Genomic DNA, 17,051 nt, shown 5'->3' with positions numbered 1-17,051 from the left:
ACACATGCAAGAACTGGTCTGCCACCAAACCTGTCCTGATCTCTTAAACCGTACTTAAAGCTCTTATTGTTTGTGAGAACGAAGAAAAACAAACTCAATTCTCATATTCACATTCACACGGGTGTTCATTTATTCATTCATTATCTGTAACCCTTATCCAATTCAAGGTCGCGGTGGGTCCTGAACCTACCTGGAATCATTGGGCACAAGGCGGGAATACACCCTGGAGGGGGCGCCAGTCCTTCACAGGGCAACACACTCACACCTACGGACACTTTTGAGTCGCCAATCCACCTACCAACGTGTGTTTTTTGGACTGTGGGAGGAAACCGGAGCACCCGGAGGAAACCCACACAGACACAGGGAGAACACGTCAACTCCTCACAGACAGTCACCTGGAGCGGGAATCAAACCCACAAGCTCCAGGTCCTTGGAGCTGTGTGTCTGCGCCACTACCTGCGGCGCCACCGTGCCACCTGCACAGGTGTTGGTCCTTCCATTGTAAGAAAATGATTCATTGCTATGGGTCTGAAAGGGGTGGAACTTTTAAGAGTTCCCTATTGAGAAAAGGAAATAGACACAAAAGAGTAACATATACATTGCAATTAAAAAAAAGAAATAAGTGCTCATTTAGACATCCTGTTCTGTGTAACGGTGGGTCCAGTACCTACCGGAATCACTGGGCGCAGGGCAGGAACACATGCTGGACAGAGCGCCAGTCCATCACACATTCACCCTGTCACTCTCACACTTAAAACTACGGGCGGTTTCACAAAACCAATCCAACTACCCACATGTGTTTTTGGAAACCCATGGAGACACTAGGAGAACACACAACTATCCTCATTAATAGTGACCCGATGCGAGGATTGAACCCAAGACCCACAAACCATACAGCCATCTGGCAGTGACACCACCTGCAGTGCTACAGCTAATGCTTGGGACTTAATAGAAAATGACACGATTAATAAAGAGAGCATTGAGCATCTTGATTTGGAGTAATCTGTTTATTTACAAAGTGTTTAGGAAAGAAAACCCCCATGCAGACATTCAGTGGTTCCAGCGTCGTAAAGAGACTGAGTAATGGTATTCACACTGGTCTGGGAGTGTCACCTTGGCGTATGCAGATAATGCTGGACACTCGCTTGTTCTCAAATCCTCTTGGTGTGGATGTACATACTGAAAAGCACTCTGGTATAGTTTATTTTGTACACACATACTGTACTCTGTGCTCAGTGAAAAAAGGAACGAGAAGAAGAAAAAGAAACAGTTGGACTGTTGTTGCTGAAGCGCTACAAAAATAACATCGTATTGTCCACCATCTCTTACAGTGTTGGCAGAGGTCCTCTGGAGAAAAAAATATACTGTACAAGAGCTCAGCGGAAGGAGGGAGCCGAGGAGTGTGGGGAGGAGGAGAGGAAGAGAGGAGCTGTCACAGAGTTGGGGTGGAGAAAGTGGACAGTCCTGCTCAACAGTCTTTAAATAGACACTTCGTATTGTCTTGTCTCCTGCAACGATAAACACACCCATCAAGAACTTTTTGAAGGGACAATGACAGTTCATCACCAATGCAGGTAACTACACTATAGACCAACCAGTCATAACATTATGACCTTGTTTCTACACTCACTGCTCATTCTTTCAGCTCCGCTGACCACACAGGGGCACTTTTAGGAGCACAGTTGTTTACACGACTTTTCAGAACATTGCTCTGAGAATTACAAAAAAAAAAAAAAAAAACACCACCCAAACTCACCCCAAAGGTATTGGATGGAGCTCTTTCGTGTCAGAGAACAGCTCCACTGCTACATAGTTCAAAAACAGGGGCCTTTACACCCCTCTAGCTGACGTTTTGCATTAAGCGTTGTGACGTTGGGTCCAAAAGCTTAATTTCATGTCAAGTGTTCATTATCAGAAGATATTTCTCATGAAATTGAACAAGAGGTAATACACTTTCATTACGTCACAGTTGTAATAAAAAGCTTGTATCTACAAAGTGGTAACAGTAGGGTGATCAGATCTGAGATGGTGAAAAAGAGGACATGTCTCGGGGTGGGCGGGGGTTGTATTCTTAGCTGAACCTATGTGTGCTTTTAGGTCCTTTACACCTTTATTTTCTACACAAAACATTTTTAATTCATCTGAGAACTTACAGTTACGTTTCGGCATAGCTGCTCGAGATGAGGGTAGGTACATGAGCTTTGCCTGACGTAAACAAGGACTACTGACGTGCAGACTGACCAATTAAATGTTTACAGAGAAGGTTATCGACCAATAACGGTAGCTCTACAGTCAGACCGTCCAATCAGAAGATGTTGGGCTACTTCGCCACGCCCCCTTCACACTCAAGCGAACCAAACGGAGTAGGGGAGGGCGGGACTAGTTTGTGAACGAACCTTCTCGAAGTTCTATGTAAGCTCTAGAAAAATTCCGCCCGGACATTTATTTAAGTCTAAAAAAGAGGACATGTCCGGGTAAAACACGACGTCTGGTCACCCTAGGTAACTGGAGAGAGAAAGGTTAACTCAGCTAGACCGTTTTTTTGGACAATAGCTAATGCTTGACTCTTAAAGACGTTTAAATGCATTGTAAAGTGTGGTCTCTGACTTTCGCACAGTGATTCATATTAACGTCATTGAAATTCACACAGCTCACTTCTCGAGTGCTTGCCGAGGTGATTGTACAAAATATGTAAGAAATAACGCTGAAATCAGCTGAAAACTATAAGCTGTACAACAGAAACAGGTTAAACAGCAGGTACACAGTACAAACACGAGCCTTTACTTCTTCTCAGTAATAGATAAATATGATATTCAAATGAATTACTCACATTTTGTGACTGAAAATAAAATCAAGCAAGCGACGCAAACCATGAATCACTTCCTGATCAAAAGTTACATTCAGTTCACACAGATTAAAGACATTAAAAGAAAAAGAAAATGAATCATTCACCAAAATCAAAATCATTTCAAATTATATGCTGCGGATGTAAAATAGAAAGAAAAAAAATGAGGTATGGAAAAAAGGTTAAAGGGGAATTTCACGGATTAAAAAAAACAAAAAAACTCTACACATAATAAATAATGCAGACATTTGGAGAAATCTGTGGAACTCCCCTTTAAACAGTGTGAATTTTCCCAATCATTCCATGGTCAGAATAAACAAGCACTAAGATTATTCTTTAATGTGCGTGCCTTATAAAGAGTATAAATGCACCATCAAAAGTCTAGGGACACCTTGCCTTCAGCCAAGTTGGATTTATTTACCAACCAAAAATATTCTAATACAAATATTAGAAGCCTATAACCTATTGTTCAGGGCCTGCTCTAGAGAATTAATTTTTTATTAATCAATAAAATTATTCATTCATTCATTATCTGTAACCCTTATCCAGTTCAGGGTCGCGGTGGGTCCAGAGCCTACCTGGAATCATTGGACACAAGGCAGGAATACACCCTGGAGGGGGCGCCAGTCCTTTACAGGGCAACACACACTCACACCTACGGACACTTTTCAGTCACCAATCCACCTACCGACGTGTGTTTTTACAGTCTCTGCTAATTTAACTAATAATCAAATGAATTGTCAGATTACTCTGTTTTTTAAATAATCCAAAATGGCTGCTGTTTTGTAAAAACATTTGGAAAAGTTAGGTGCCTCTGTACATTTGATGGGAGTCATTTTGGAATGCGAACACAGGTTTGACCATAAGAAGTGACAGCTGGACATCAGGTGGTGGCAGGCGACGGTCAGACAGTGATGTCATGCTCTAGAGTCATCATGCTCCTCCATCAGGACGCCTCACCTCACCTCATCACTCTTCTGACGGTGCAGTCACAGGGACACACACACACACACACACACACACACACACACACACACAGAGCCGTTAGTAACCAGGACAGGGCAGTCCGGGCTGACGGAGGAGAGAGGTGAAGAGAGGGGGTGCAGAGTGACGTGGTCCGTCCAATGAAGGGTCCGTAACGGGAGCAGAGATGCAGAGAAAGCCAGAACTCTCCGGTTCTCACAGTTCATGATTCACAGACATGCATTTAGTGGGCGGTAAATCTGACACGTCTTTGACAGTGAATATTTTTATATGCATTTAGTTTTTACCTCATACATTTTACATGGCATTTTGTTAAAGGTGTCCTGGCTTTCTGTGGGTTTCTGTAGTGTTTTTCATTTCGTGGTCAAGTCACTTGTATCAGATTTGCCTTTGAAAACTCTCTGATTATTAAAGTAATGATCCAATGAATCACCAGCAATCCATTTCATATAAAACCAACAATGTCAACCCTATAACAGATCTGTATAATAGCACATTAGGAAGTGACAGTAAAATAAAAGTTGGAATCTGTAGTCTTGACTTAATGATGACGGATAAACAAGTCCATTTTGGACTTGTGTTTATCCCGTAGATTTAAACAGATTTATTCGTTAGACACAGACTGATTTGGCCGATGCATGAAGATTTGTTGCAGTTGTTGCCGTCCCAAAGCTGCTTTTTTGAGCTTGCTTCATGCATATAAACATGGACTGGGGAGTACATCTGCAAACTAAATATATTTATTCATCATCATTTTTTTCCCTTGATATGAGCCCTTTAAACCTCTCAACAGGATGAGGCCAAATGGATTGAATGACCACTGCTTTGCTTGATATGAATAAGGATTATGACTGAATTCAGCTCACTGCACTGAGATTGAAGCTCGTGTTTGTGTCCCTCAAGGATTTAGGTGCCTGTCCTTGTCGAGGGACGCAGTGATGTGACTTCTTTACCCAAAGTTCTTTGCATTACCAGCTAGGACCAATCAGAACTTTGTCGTTGAGACCCACTATGCTTCTAATATGGACTGAACCATTGTAGATTATATAAATAACTAGTGATTATGTAATATCACTGCAGTAGGGCTTTTAACAGACCCCAGGAAAAACTGTTAACTGGAAGGAGTCCAGCTGAAAGCAAAATACCCAAAGAGAGGAAACTGTATCTCTCTGTTCATCGGTAAGTGTTCAGGCTTCAGTCTGAGTACACTAACGGAAACTGAGTGGATGGAGGAGAGAGAGGAAGATGAGGAGGTGGAGGAGAAAAAACATCTTGAATGGAAAGTGAAGGGAAGTGATATGAAGTGCCCCCTCTGTTGGTCATGCGATGGATTGACAGGTGAATGTAGAGAAGCTGGATGTGAGAAGCAGTCAGGAGAGGACCACAGTGTTCTGGGAGTCCACATCTCGCAGGTGCAGAGCATCCATACTTACTCCTGCCTCATAGATGGGGTTGTCAAACGCAGACTCCTCCGTCATGTTATCGTACGGAGGTAAAGAAGAGCTGGACAGGTGAAGGGTCTTCCCCTGGAACCTGGATGAAGATATAAATGTATTTAATATTAAAATTATTATTCATTCATTCATTTATTATCTGTAACCCTTATCCAGTTCAGGGTCGCAGTGGGTCCAGAGCCTACCTGGAATCATTGGGTGCAAGGTGGGAATACACCCTGGAGGGGGCGCCAGTCCTTCACAGGGCAACACAGACACACACACACATTCACTCACACACTCACACCTACGGACACTTTTTAGTGACCAATCCACCTACCAACGTGTGTTTTTGGACTGTGGGAGGAAACCGGTGCACCTGGAGGAAACCCACGCAGACACAGAGATAACACACCACCTCCTCACAGACAGTCACCCGGAGGAAACCCACGCAGACACAGGGAGAACACACCACACTCCTCACAGACAGTCACCCGGAGGAAACCCACGCAGACACAGAGATAACACACCACACTCCTCACAGACAGTCACCCGGAGGAAACCCACGCAGACACAGGGAACACACCATACTCCTCACAGACAGTCACCTGGAGGAAACCCACGCAGACACAGGGAGAACACACCACACTCCTCACAGACAGTCACCCGGAGGAAACCCACGCAGACACAGGGAGAACACGCCACACTCCTCACAGACAGTCACCTGGAGGAAACCCACGCTGACACAGAGAGAACACACCACACTCCTCACAGACAGTCACCTGGAGGAAACCCACGCAGACACTGTGAGAACACACCACACTCCTCACAGACAGTCACCCGGAGGAAACCCACGCAGACACAGGGAGAACACACCACACTCCTCACAGACAGTCACCCGGAGGAAACCCACGCAGACACAGGGAACACACCATACTCCTCACAGACAGTCACCTGGAGGAAACCCACGCAGACACAGGGAGAACACACCACACTCCTCACAGACAGTCACTTGGAGCAGGACTCGAACCCATGACCCCAGGACCCTGGAGCTGTGACTGCGACACTATCTGCTGCGCCACCGTGCCACACAAAATTATTAATATTATTATTATTATATTATTATTATTCATAAAATATGATGAGTATGATGAGTATTATGGAAAAAGAGTAAATAGACAATCGCAGTATATTTATTTATGATTATTTATGTTTTTAATGTATGACTTACCTTAATAATCCTTTATTATACTGAAATATTTGAATATCATAGTAAGGACCAAACAGTTGAATATAATTACTGGATAATTATATCCCCACACAATAAAAGACACTCCAAATGACTGAGGCTACTCACTTTGAGAAGTAGAGATAAATGCCAAGAATCGCCACCAACACCACTGCCACAGGAACCATCACTGCAATGGCAATCTTGGTGCCCTCTGTACCGAGATCAGCGCTCACAACTGGATAAAAAAACAGATGCAGGCATAAAACTGTAGGCATGAAAATTCTCCACAGATATGGTTCTAATGCTGCAGTATAAACACTAGTAACAGGCTCTGTTTTTGACTGTAGTATTCAGTGTGTGATAGAACAGTGTGAGGGCAGCCATGGCCTGGTGGTTAGTGACCAGGGCGTGTAACCGGAAGGTGGCAGGTCATGACTGAAATGCCCTTGAGCAAGGCACCTAACCCCCAACTTCTCCCCGGGCGCTGTGGCTAGGGTCGCCCTCCGCTCCGGGCGTGTGTGCTCACTGCCCCCTAGTGTTCACTAATGTGTGTGTGTAAATGTGTGTTTCACTGCACGGATTGGGCTAAACGTGGAGAACAAATTCCTTTGTGTGTAAGCACCATGGCCAATAAAGTGATTCTGATTCTGAAAAGTTAGGGTACAAAACACTGGAATATTAAGAAAAAAACAGTGGTTTAAATTTCTATATGTTTAATATATACTGTATTATACTGTAACATGATGTACACCTAAATGTTGGCCTTTCCTAGGTGTTCGTATGTCAGAATAACAAGAGTTCACCAGTAATAACAGGGACCTCTAGCTGAAAATCCATCTACTAAAAAAAAGAGAAAAGAATAGGATAATTTGATTAAGTCTCCTGAAGTGAGAGATAACCTTACCGTCCAATCTGCGTTCATTAACATCTCCCCCGGCGGCTACAAAGTAGAAAAAGCAATTTTTAGAAGCGTAATTGAAACACTGGAAGCAGAAAAAAAAAAAAAAAACGAGACGAGAAATGAGTTACTAGGTAAAAATCAGGCCTTGCGTAAAAGTGATTTAGGACCCTGACAGGACTTAAGGCACTTAAAATAATGGAGACTATTAAGGGAGGCCTTTTGATGAAGTGTTCTCATTTCCCCCAAACGGCCTCTCAGCAGCAGCGTACTCTAAACGCCGCTGTTCAATTTGCAACAGCTTTAAGCAGGAAACATCAGTAGAATCAGCTTTCGATTTAACTAATGACTTCAATTAAAAATTTAAGAGGCAAGATAGTGAGATTAAAAACAGCGGCTAAAACTTCCCCTACAAGTGCTCGAGCGTTTCGGCGTGAATCCCTCCCTCTGCAGAGCTCTGGTCCATTTCTCTGTTGTTAAAACCTGTTAACAGTCAGTTCTGGACATGATCTCGGTCTCTGAGAGCTCTATAATCTCTGGCCACATAATTGGAAACCGAAACTTTGCTGGTGTACAGTTAGAGACACACAATAGCCCAGATTCTAGCTCATCAGTGGCAGTTAATGGCAGTTAATGAGTCCAAAGAGGTGGCAGTCACTCTAAAAATGTGCTGGGAATGAGCCACCATCCAAATAATAAATGCTCGACAGCAGCTCTGTGGCCAGACAGTGGAAGTAGAAGTTAAGTGTTTCTAATAAAGTGGTCAGTGGGTGAATTTAAAGAGCGCAGTTCCTACCTCTGCATGCAGGGGGTGTTCTGCTCCACTGAGAGGGGTGTCCAGCGAGGCAGCGGATGCTGGACTCTCCCTGGATCTGATACCCCGGCCGGCAGGTGAAGGTCAGTGTCTCTCCGGCCTGGAAGAAGGCTTTCTCTGAGCTCTGGATGGCAGTGGATGGCGCTCCGGGGTTAGTGCAGGGTTCATAGCGCTCCACTGGGAAACAACAGGTTAATAACATCTGTTTATTAACATAAATCTCATGCTATTACATTAATGATCATGTGACCTGAGAATACACAACTGCTGTTTTTTTTGTAAAGGACTCTACAAAGACGTTTCTTAAGTTGCTAATTTTATATAACATTTTTTGGTATTATAGGGAACCTATTTTTGGTTCTATTTAGAAAAAGGTGACCAGACTTCCTCTTTTACAAGAACATGTCCTCTTCTTTAGACTTAAAAATGTCCGGGCGGAATTTCACAAACATTTGTTTTTCTAGAGCTAACACAGAACTTCCAGAAGTTTCGTTCACAAACTAGTCCCGCCCTCCCCTACTCCGATTGGTTCGCTTGAGTGAGAAGGGGGCGTGGTGAAGTAGCCTAAAATCTTCGGATTGGACGGTCTGACTGTAGAGCTACCGTTATTGGTCGATAACCTTCTCTGTAAACATTTAATTGGTCAGTCTGCACGTCAGTAGTCCTTGTTTACGTCAGGCAAAGCTCCTGTACCTACCCTCATCTCGAGCAGCTATGCCGAAACATAAATGTAAGTTCTCGGATGAATTAAAAAAGAAATTCCCATGTTTTGTGTAGCAAATAAAGGTGTAAAGGACCTAAAAGCACATATAGGTTCAGCTAAGAATACAACGGCAGCGAGGGGCGAGACCTCATCACCCCCCCCCCCTGGCTACTTTATTCAAACCTTTTCTGTTATATAACACCCTTATATAGTTCTGTGTAGAGCCCTGTTCGGTTCATTACTGACCCCTTCTTGTTACTATGTAGAACCCTGTTTGTTACTTCCATGGAAACTCATTAGGTTCTATGTAAAACCATTTTGGCTACAATTTAGGACTTGTTTTGTGTTCTATGTAGAACGCTTTTTGATATTATATAAGAACCTAGAGCCCTGCTCTGTACTGTACAGAACTATTTGAACTATGAAAGCCGTATACTGTCTGACCATCCAGGTTCTGGGCTCTTGTTGCTCTGCTGAATGCTCTGAGCCCGTGTGTTTTACACAAATCCACCAGGTGGCGACAGAGGGCAACAATCCAGGCTCCAACAATTCACTTCCTCTGCCCTCAGAGCTCTGTTCATTCGATTATTTTACTCGAACTGTTTTATCCGTTTAAGGGTGTGCAGTCCGTGTTAATTAATTAACCAGCAGCTACAGTTCAGTTCTGTTAAATCGTATTAATTTATTAAATAAGTGTATTTAACAACTGCGTGTGAAAATATATAAAAACAAGACATGGTCGTTGAAAATGTGGTTTAAAAAAAGAATATGTTGAATAAAACACACGTCTCTTTGTCTAGAAAATACCTCTTTGTGTGTAATTCAACTTAATCTGCTTTAAATTGAAAACCAAAAAGAGAAAAATGTAGTGGATATTAACATAAAAATATAGTGCATTTCTATTGGTCGATTCATAATGATTATTTACACACTGTAAAAGGCACTGTTTCTCTTCAAAAAGAGGACTCACGGACACATTTGGGCAGTCTCTCGCTCCACTTGGGGTCAGCCGTGTCCCTGCTGTAGCAGGTCAGCACCGAGGGGCCGGACAGGGTGTAGCCTTTATTACACAGGAACTGGACACTGGAGCCCACAGAGAAACGAGACCCTGTCAGCACCCTCTGGCCGTGCTCCACCACACCAGGGTCTGGACATGTCATGACTACACACACACACACACACACAAGCTTAATTAAACATGGTGTGCATTCCAATCTCATTAAGCAAAATCTCAGTGTAACCTCGTTCAAACCCTTGAAAACTTTTCTTAAACTCCATAAACAGCCCGTGAGGGGGAGTATAGCTGGTGTCCACTCTCTGGTCAGCCTCAAGGCCTCAATATGGCTGACATTAAATATGAAGAAGCTGGATATTGAGCGCTTACGGCTGCTGCATTGGACTCATGATGAAATCGTAAAGAACAACGGAGCTGAGATGTAAACAAAGCAGGATTTCTTACCAATCTCTTTGACTGCGTTATTTAAACATGGCCTTAATTAGACCAGTGAAGCTATAATCAAATGCAAATAAGATACTGTAAAAAGCTATGGCCTTGGTGTAAAATCTTATACGTCGCCAAAACGTTGAGGACATCTGCTTTTCTGAAATTAATGATCTCAGGCGCTCTATTTTAGCTTTATTTTAGATGATGGAACATTGCTCATTGCTGTGAGGATTTGATGGGCACACGTTCAAGACGTTAAAAAAGCCTCCCCATCGTTTTGGATGAATGCCGTTATCCAGCACAAACTTTAACGCCGAGGAACTGCTGCGAGGCCTCGGCGCGGCCCACGGAGAGATTGTTTAATCTCCATTTAATGACAACGCTCATTAAACTCATTGCCTTTTGAAATGACTGTGATTGGAGTGGTGTATAAGTAGGAGCTGTATACACAAGAGTGCTTTACACAGACTACTGTACGATTGCTCAGAACACTTTTAAACGGACAAGCTCCATTTATCGGCAATTTAGAGACAATGAATATAGACCTTCGGTACAGAGTGTTGATTAATGGTCAAAAACTACTCTTCAAAAACACATAGAGTAGAAAAGTGGGGTTTTCTATATTCTCTGAGTCCATGCTTGGCTTTGTATTGTGTGGTTTCTAGTTTGGTGAAGTGGAAGGCACTGGGTTGGCTGACCACTGCTCTGTGTGTGTGTGTATGTGTGTTAGTGTTAAGCTAGTAGGACTTAAGCAAAAGGTAATGGTAAGTCCCCACAAAATGATTGGAAGTCTATGGGATGTCCCCACAATGCACAGATACAAGATTTCGTGTGTTTGTGTTCCATTCAAATTTCTAATAAAGTGGCCAGGTAGTGTGTTGAGACCCTGAGAGCTGAGTGCTCACGACTGAGAAGTTACCACTGACCTTTCTCACAGCTGGGCACATCTCCACTCCATGTCAAGTCCCACTGGCACATGAGGATCTCAGAGCCCACCACCTGGAAACCCGGGTAGCACTGGTAGGTGACCACTGTCCCGTGGATCAGATCCGGATGGGACGTGCTCTTCCAGCCGTTGGGAATCTCTGGCAGCTCTGAGCATGTGTCGTTCCGGGCCACCTCTGAGGCACAAAGGGGGATCGGAAAAGGAGAAGGGGGGGGGGGGGGGTTAGTTTTACGCTAATCGAGTAATTTTCATATTGATCTTGTGTCTGGTCAATATTGGCCGTGTTGTTAGAATAGGGCTGAATGGTGTGAGCAATTTCGCGGTGGGCCATTGACCTGCGGCGAGTGCCAAAAGCCCTGTGCAGCCAAGTGAACAGCGATGGAGCAGGGGCACGGCGCTGGGGTGACACACCGTGCAACGTTTTGCATGTAAATGAGCCCCCGGCCAGGGAGCGCTGTGCCATCCTTTCACACTGATTGTTCACAGCGCTACATGCCAAGGTTGGGCACAGCCAAGCAGGCTGGCAGGACCACGGCACACTGTGACACCGGCGGCTGAGGGGCCAGAGTGAGTCATTTGGGCAAAACAAGCCAACTTCATCATAACTATTGTCAGCATTTACTCCTTTTTTGTGCTAAAAACAACACTGTTCTGTCGCCATATCACATCCTTGATCTGAATTAGTTGTCATGGTTACCATGTACCCTTAAAGTATTGATGTCCAATTGTGTACTTCAATTTGGGGCTCTGGAGACCCAAACCCTGTGAAGCAAGACCACCCAGTCAGTTTTTTGTAGGCTGCCTATGTCTCCCGCTCCCTCGTCAGAGCCTCTCCAATCACAGCACTGGACTCACATTTATGTGGAAGCACAAAAGTGGGTTTAAACAGAGCAAAACACATACAACGTGAATAGATCAATTGGAACACAGTTAAATCAGAGAAAACGAGAAAGGAGAAGAAAGAGAACTGAGCAAAGAAGTCCAAAAACCAGAGCTTCTGCTCCTCGCTCCTCACTGCTGTGCGCTCAGGGTCAGGGTAAACAATGAGTGGCTCATAATCAGTTAAAGGAACAGGTGCTGAATCTAGCCGTTCTGAACAGGGCTGTTTAGACAGTAGATCATGTTCATATTCAGGGTACTACCCCAGTGGAAGTGCATTACCTATTGGTCTGAGATGGAGCACTTTTGTACCACACAGCTTTCCAAATTTTAGAAGTGTCCTAAACATAAGCAGCACCCACCGAAGAAGTGCACCACGAAGCCGTTGTTGTAGCCGTAGATGTTGGTGGCGGGATCCGACTGGAACTGGATGGTCACATCAGCCATGGAGGTGTAGAGTTTGAACTTGGGCAGAGTGCCGCTGTACTGACCCAGGATATTGGCAGTGAGGTCATCACCGTCGTAAAACGTCAGGATGTCATTCTTGCCGAGATGGAGGCTGCAGAGGGAGAGCACAGTTAGACACTTCATGAGCTGGAGCTTCTACCTGAGTAACATCATAGGTGTGGCCATAGGCGTGAGCTAAATGTGAGTACAGTAGTTTGTCACAGCTGTGATATTATTCAGAATACCACACAACGTCACAGGTTCTAAATCACTGGTAAACTCGGGATGTGACCTACTGTATGTCACAGCCTTTTATATGGAAGCAAATCTGTCTCATCAGACTTTGAAATATTACCACCTTTGAATTTGTAGCACTGAAAAATATGTGGAAACATGAACTGTGGGGATACAGTCATGTGAAAATAAGAACACCCCATGAAAGCCTTTGTCTTTCCACACATTCTGTCATATCACATGCTATGTTCACAGGGACATTACAAAACAATTCCACAGTAAAATTTCTTCATCTTCAGGACATCAATAGTCTGTTATATTGTGTATACTTACATTTCCGTTTCGGCATAGCTGCTCGAGATGAGGGTAGGTACAGGAGCTTTGCCTGACATAAACAAGGACTACTGCCGTGCAGACTGACCAATTAAATGTTTACAGAGAAGGTTATCGACCAATAACGGTAGCTCTACAGTCAGACCGTCCAATCCGAACATTTTAGGCTACTTCACCACGCCCCCTTCTCACTCAAGCGAACCAATCGGAGTAGGGGAGGGCGGGACTAGTTTGTGAACGAAACTTCTCGAAGTTCTATGTGAGCTCTAGAAAAACAAAATCCCGGACGTTTGTGAAATTCCGCCCGGACATTTTTTTAAGTCTAAAAAAGAGGACATGTCTGGGTAAAAGAGGACGTCTGGTCACCCTAATATTTGCAGAAGGAAGCTAAACGTGTAGTTTTTCCACGGTATGGAAGTTGTGTTCGTATTTCTTGAAAATTCACGAGTTCTATTCAAGAGCGATTATATTCAGACGCATAATTTCAGTGCAAAAAAAATTCAGTGGTACAAATTCAAAGGTGGTCATATTTCAGAGTCTGATGAGACAGATTTGCTTCCATACTTTTACCTCTTCCCCTGGAGAAAATGACAAATATGCACATGAATCGTCTCACTGTGTATATTTTCTGTAGATAAAATCAAACACTATGATCAGATTTGTTATTACTCAAAATGTAATTTAGTTGTTACTTAATGATACATCGTTTTTGGGACATTTGTACAGTGGGTGAACCTTCAGACAAGCACCCGATGGAGTGAAGTACCTAACCACCCGGGGATATACGACCTACCCATGAGCACCCAAACGCAGCATTAGTCTTTTATTTTAAGGTCACAACACTACTGTTCCTTTAAGCTTTGGCTGTAGCAACCAACCAGAACCTGCTCTGACAAACCTATGGCCTAAAACTCAATGCCCTAAATCCACTTTAAAGTTCTGACTTGGCAGATTACAAAACACCCAGTAGAAAAGAATATGGAATTAGGTGACAAAGTTGACTTTTCGGGGCTCTTTCATCTTCCTGCTTTGATGTAAAAACATGCCTCTGTGTCTGCTACCTGTCCCAGTGCGATCTGAAGGAGGGCTGGGAAGGAATGCTTTTGTGCTGGATCTAAATCCAGAGCCCGATCGAAGGGCGCCAACTTGAAATAAACACTGAATAATTCAAAGATTTTCCGGCTAATGAATATGTAGAGTTCCCGCGCATGTATTTGCGTAATGGGAATAAAATGATCCATTTATGATAATGCTCCATTTTAGCCCCATTTGACTAGCTTACTCTCACCAAGAGCACTGCAATAGCTCAGAGCGAGCTCCCCAGTCATTAAGCAGCCTGCGTAGACTCAGCTCCATTTGCCGTGGATCGCCTTGGACTGCAGCGTCTCCGGGGCGAGCGTGGCCTGAGCCGATATATCCACATGAAACCAACGCCAAGTCATTTGCATTTTGATGAACTGCTTCAAAAGTTCAGGCCGTTTCAGCTATTTACTTTTAAAGGCGGAACACATTTGATATGATGAATACAACCAAAAATATAATAATGTAAAAGAGGGCATTAGAGCAGCTGTATTTTGAAACCCTCCCCCAATCTCTAGCGCCTTTGGGTCGTTTACATTCTGTTTTCCTCTTACAAATGAACATCAAACATTAAAGAGCACTGACTAAAATAGAAGTGTGGAGATACCAGAGCCTTCCAAGCTTCAAATGTCTGTTTTAAATCTAAATGTGCACTGCTTTGAACTTAGTACCAACATAGTACAGGAAATCCCACAGGGGCGCTAGCAGAAATGAGCATTATCTTGAGGAATTTTGATGCTTATGGGTCGCAATAAAGGCCTAGCGCTTACAGTCAAGGCTCACCGTGTGAATATTAGTAAGGTGACATGTGCATTGTTGTTTGAAACCTGTTAAACGGTGTTCATGGCTAATAATCACAAGCTTAATTTGCTAATAAATAATAATAGTAATAATATTTTTTTCATATATAGCGCTTTTCTTAAACCCAGACGCTTACAATCATTGGGATAGAAACATTCAACACACACACAATACAGGTTCAACAGTTACAGAGAAACCTATTACCATAAGGAGCCTAAAATTAGCAAGCTAGGCTAAAGGGAGGCCATAAGCAAGAGAGAAGAGGTGAGTCTAAAGATTGAATACAGAAAAAGAGGGAGATTGTTTAACCACAGTTGCTCTTCTCTGACCCTGAAGTCAGTGTATTTAGCTATAGACATAGAGTGGACAACACAAGCGTCATTACAATGGATCTGTTTTCATTTCTTTTGTATTAGCATTAGCAAGCAGAGCCACACACCTACACACACTACCTCAAGCCTCTTAAAGAAACAGTGCACGTTGTTGGCTGTTACAGGGACAAATGGCAAAAATGCACCAGTGGCGTTGAAAAAAAGTGGTGTTAAAACATTTTCACACAAACATGTTATTAATATGATAATTAATTTAACACCTTGTGGACAGTATAGCTTAGTGTTTAACACTGCGGTCTTGTCTGCAGGAGACTAGGATTCGATTCCCTGCCTGGGTAGTTACACCATGCTTTTTCAATACACTACACACACCTGTGTGTCACAAATAAAACCTAAATAATATTCACGCTAGATTAAAGTCTTAAGTGCCATAAATGTGAATGAAAAGCTTGTCCACTGTATCAAGAGTTCATTTTATTGGGCAGAGCATGGATGGGTCCATCAAATGACATTTAAATATAAAACACAGCGCAACTTGACCTGCCTCTGCAGTGCATTAACCTCCACAGGGCCCGAGGTCAGGGCGACTCTGCCTGGGACACGCTGGCAATTTGCACAAAATTGACATTGATTTTGGCAGGCTGAAAAACCCCCAAAACTAAATGGAAGGATAAGCAGGGGAAAAGCTCTCAGCCGGAGCTCATGGACAGGCTGGACGCTTGGCTGTTAGCCAGGAACCCGGTGACAGGTGTCAGGAGAGTCCGAGGACAGCCGTGTTAATATTCACTGCCAGCGAACCTGAAGAGCACTTCTGAGAGAGCTACGATAGCAACAGAAAAGCTCAACGCTCATGTACCTATCAATCATGCGTCTCTTAAATCTGCCGCAGTTCACTCAGTGCTCGGTCTGCATTTACATATGTGACTGGGTTTAGGTTTTTGAGGAATGGGCAACCCTCAGGGTCCCAGTACTAGTGACAGAAATTGGTGAATTTTAGGTAAGAGATTATGAGTAGCACATATTTAAAAGCTGTTGTTTATTTATTTAAAGGGATCATATCCCCCCTCCACCTTTTCCACAAGGAAACACAATTATGAGTCTTAATGACCTGTTAATGTATGTGACCTGTTCAAAACACCACAAGGACCAAAACCCACAGTAGTTTTCTCCCGTCTACACAGCCCCTTCAGAATGGCCGGTTTAAGTGCCTGTTCCTTTAAATGAGAATGAGCCACTTTTCACCCCACCCTGAGTGCACAGCAGTGAGAAGCAATGTTTTCTTATTTCTCTGCCCTCATTGTTGCTGTTTTTGCTCTGGGCTTTATTTCTCCATTCTTGTTATCTCTCAAGCTCCATTCTAACTTAGATCTCATGTGTTTGTATCCACCCTCCCATTTTAAGAAGAAATCTCAGAGCTCTGGGTCTGAAAAGATGTGGAGCAAAGGAAACTGACACAAAAGAAGATCCCAGCAGAAGCAAATGGACTGGACCTTCCAGAGCCCAGGCCCTTAACATCATAGAATGTGTTTGGAGTTACACTGCTACAGTATTTTATTGTAAATCACAGTATTTACAGTAAATTATTGTATTTTTCAATTACAGTAATATGCTGTAAATTTGAAATACAGTAGTGTTCCTGTAAAAATA

At 43.4% G+C, this 17,051-nt stretch overlaps 1 protein-coding gene across 5 annotated transcripts in view; it reads right to left on the bottom strand.

Annotated features, from left to right (window-relative positions):
* Positions 1-1,007: 1,007 nt before the first annotated feature.
* sez6a (seizure related 6 homolog a) overlaps positions 1,008-17,051 on the bottom strand; it is a 152,148-nt gene continuing 136,104 nt past the window's right edge. The window contains exons 10-18 of one of the 5 annotated variants that reach the window (XR_010796131.1): positions 12,540-12,736; positions 11,279-11,473; positions 9,879-10,070; positions 8,188-8,382; positions 7,398-7,433; positions 6,620-6,728; positions 5,263-5,362; positions 3,707-3,822; positions 1,008-1,508 (exon numbers count right to left, since the gene is read on the bottom strand). Coding sequence is in view for 4 of the 5 variants with exons in the window: in XM_066651404.1 (XP_066507501.1) it covers positions 5,200-5,362; positions 6,620-6,728; positions 7,398-7,433; positions 8,188-8,382; positions 9,879-10,070; positions 11,279-11,473; positions 12,540-12,736 (1,087 nt within the window). In the remaining variant the exon portion in view is untranslated. Of the gene's footprint in view, positions 1,509-2,951; positions 5,363-6,619; positions 6,729-7,397; positions 7,434-8,187; positions 8,383-9,878; positions 10,071-11,278; positions 11,474-12,539; positions 12,737-17,051 lie in introns of those variants that run through there. The other 4 variants (XM_066651405.1, XM_066651406.1, XM_066651408.1 and 1 more) reach the window with 4 other exon arrangements.

This window comes from Hoplias malabaricus, chromosome 18 (assembly GCF_029633855.1).
Source record: "Hoplias malabaricus isolate fHopMal1 chromosome 18, fHopMal1.hap1, whole genome shotgun sequence".
In the NCBI taxonomy this organism is placed as follows: Eukaryota; Metazoa; Chordata; class Actinopteri; order Characiformes; family Erythrinidae; genus Hoplias; species Hoplias malabaricus.
This window is presented reverse-complemented; position numbering and strand designations above follow the sequence as displayed.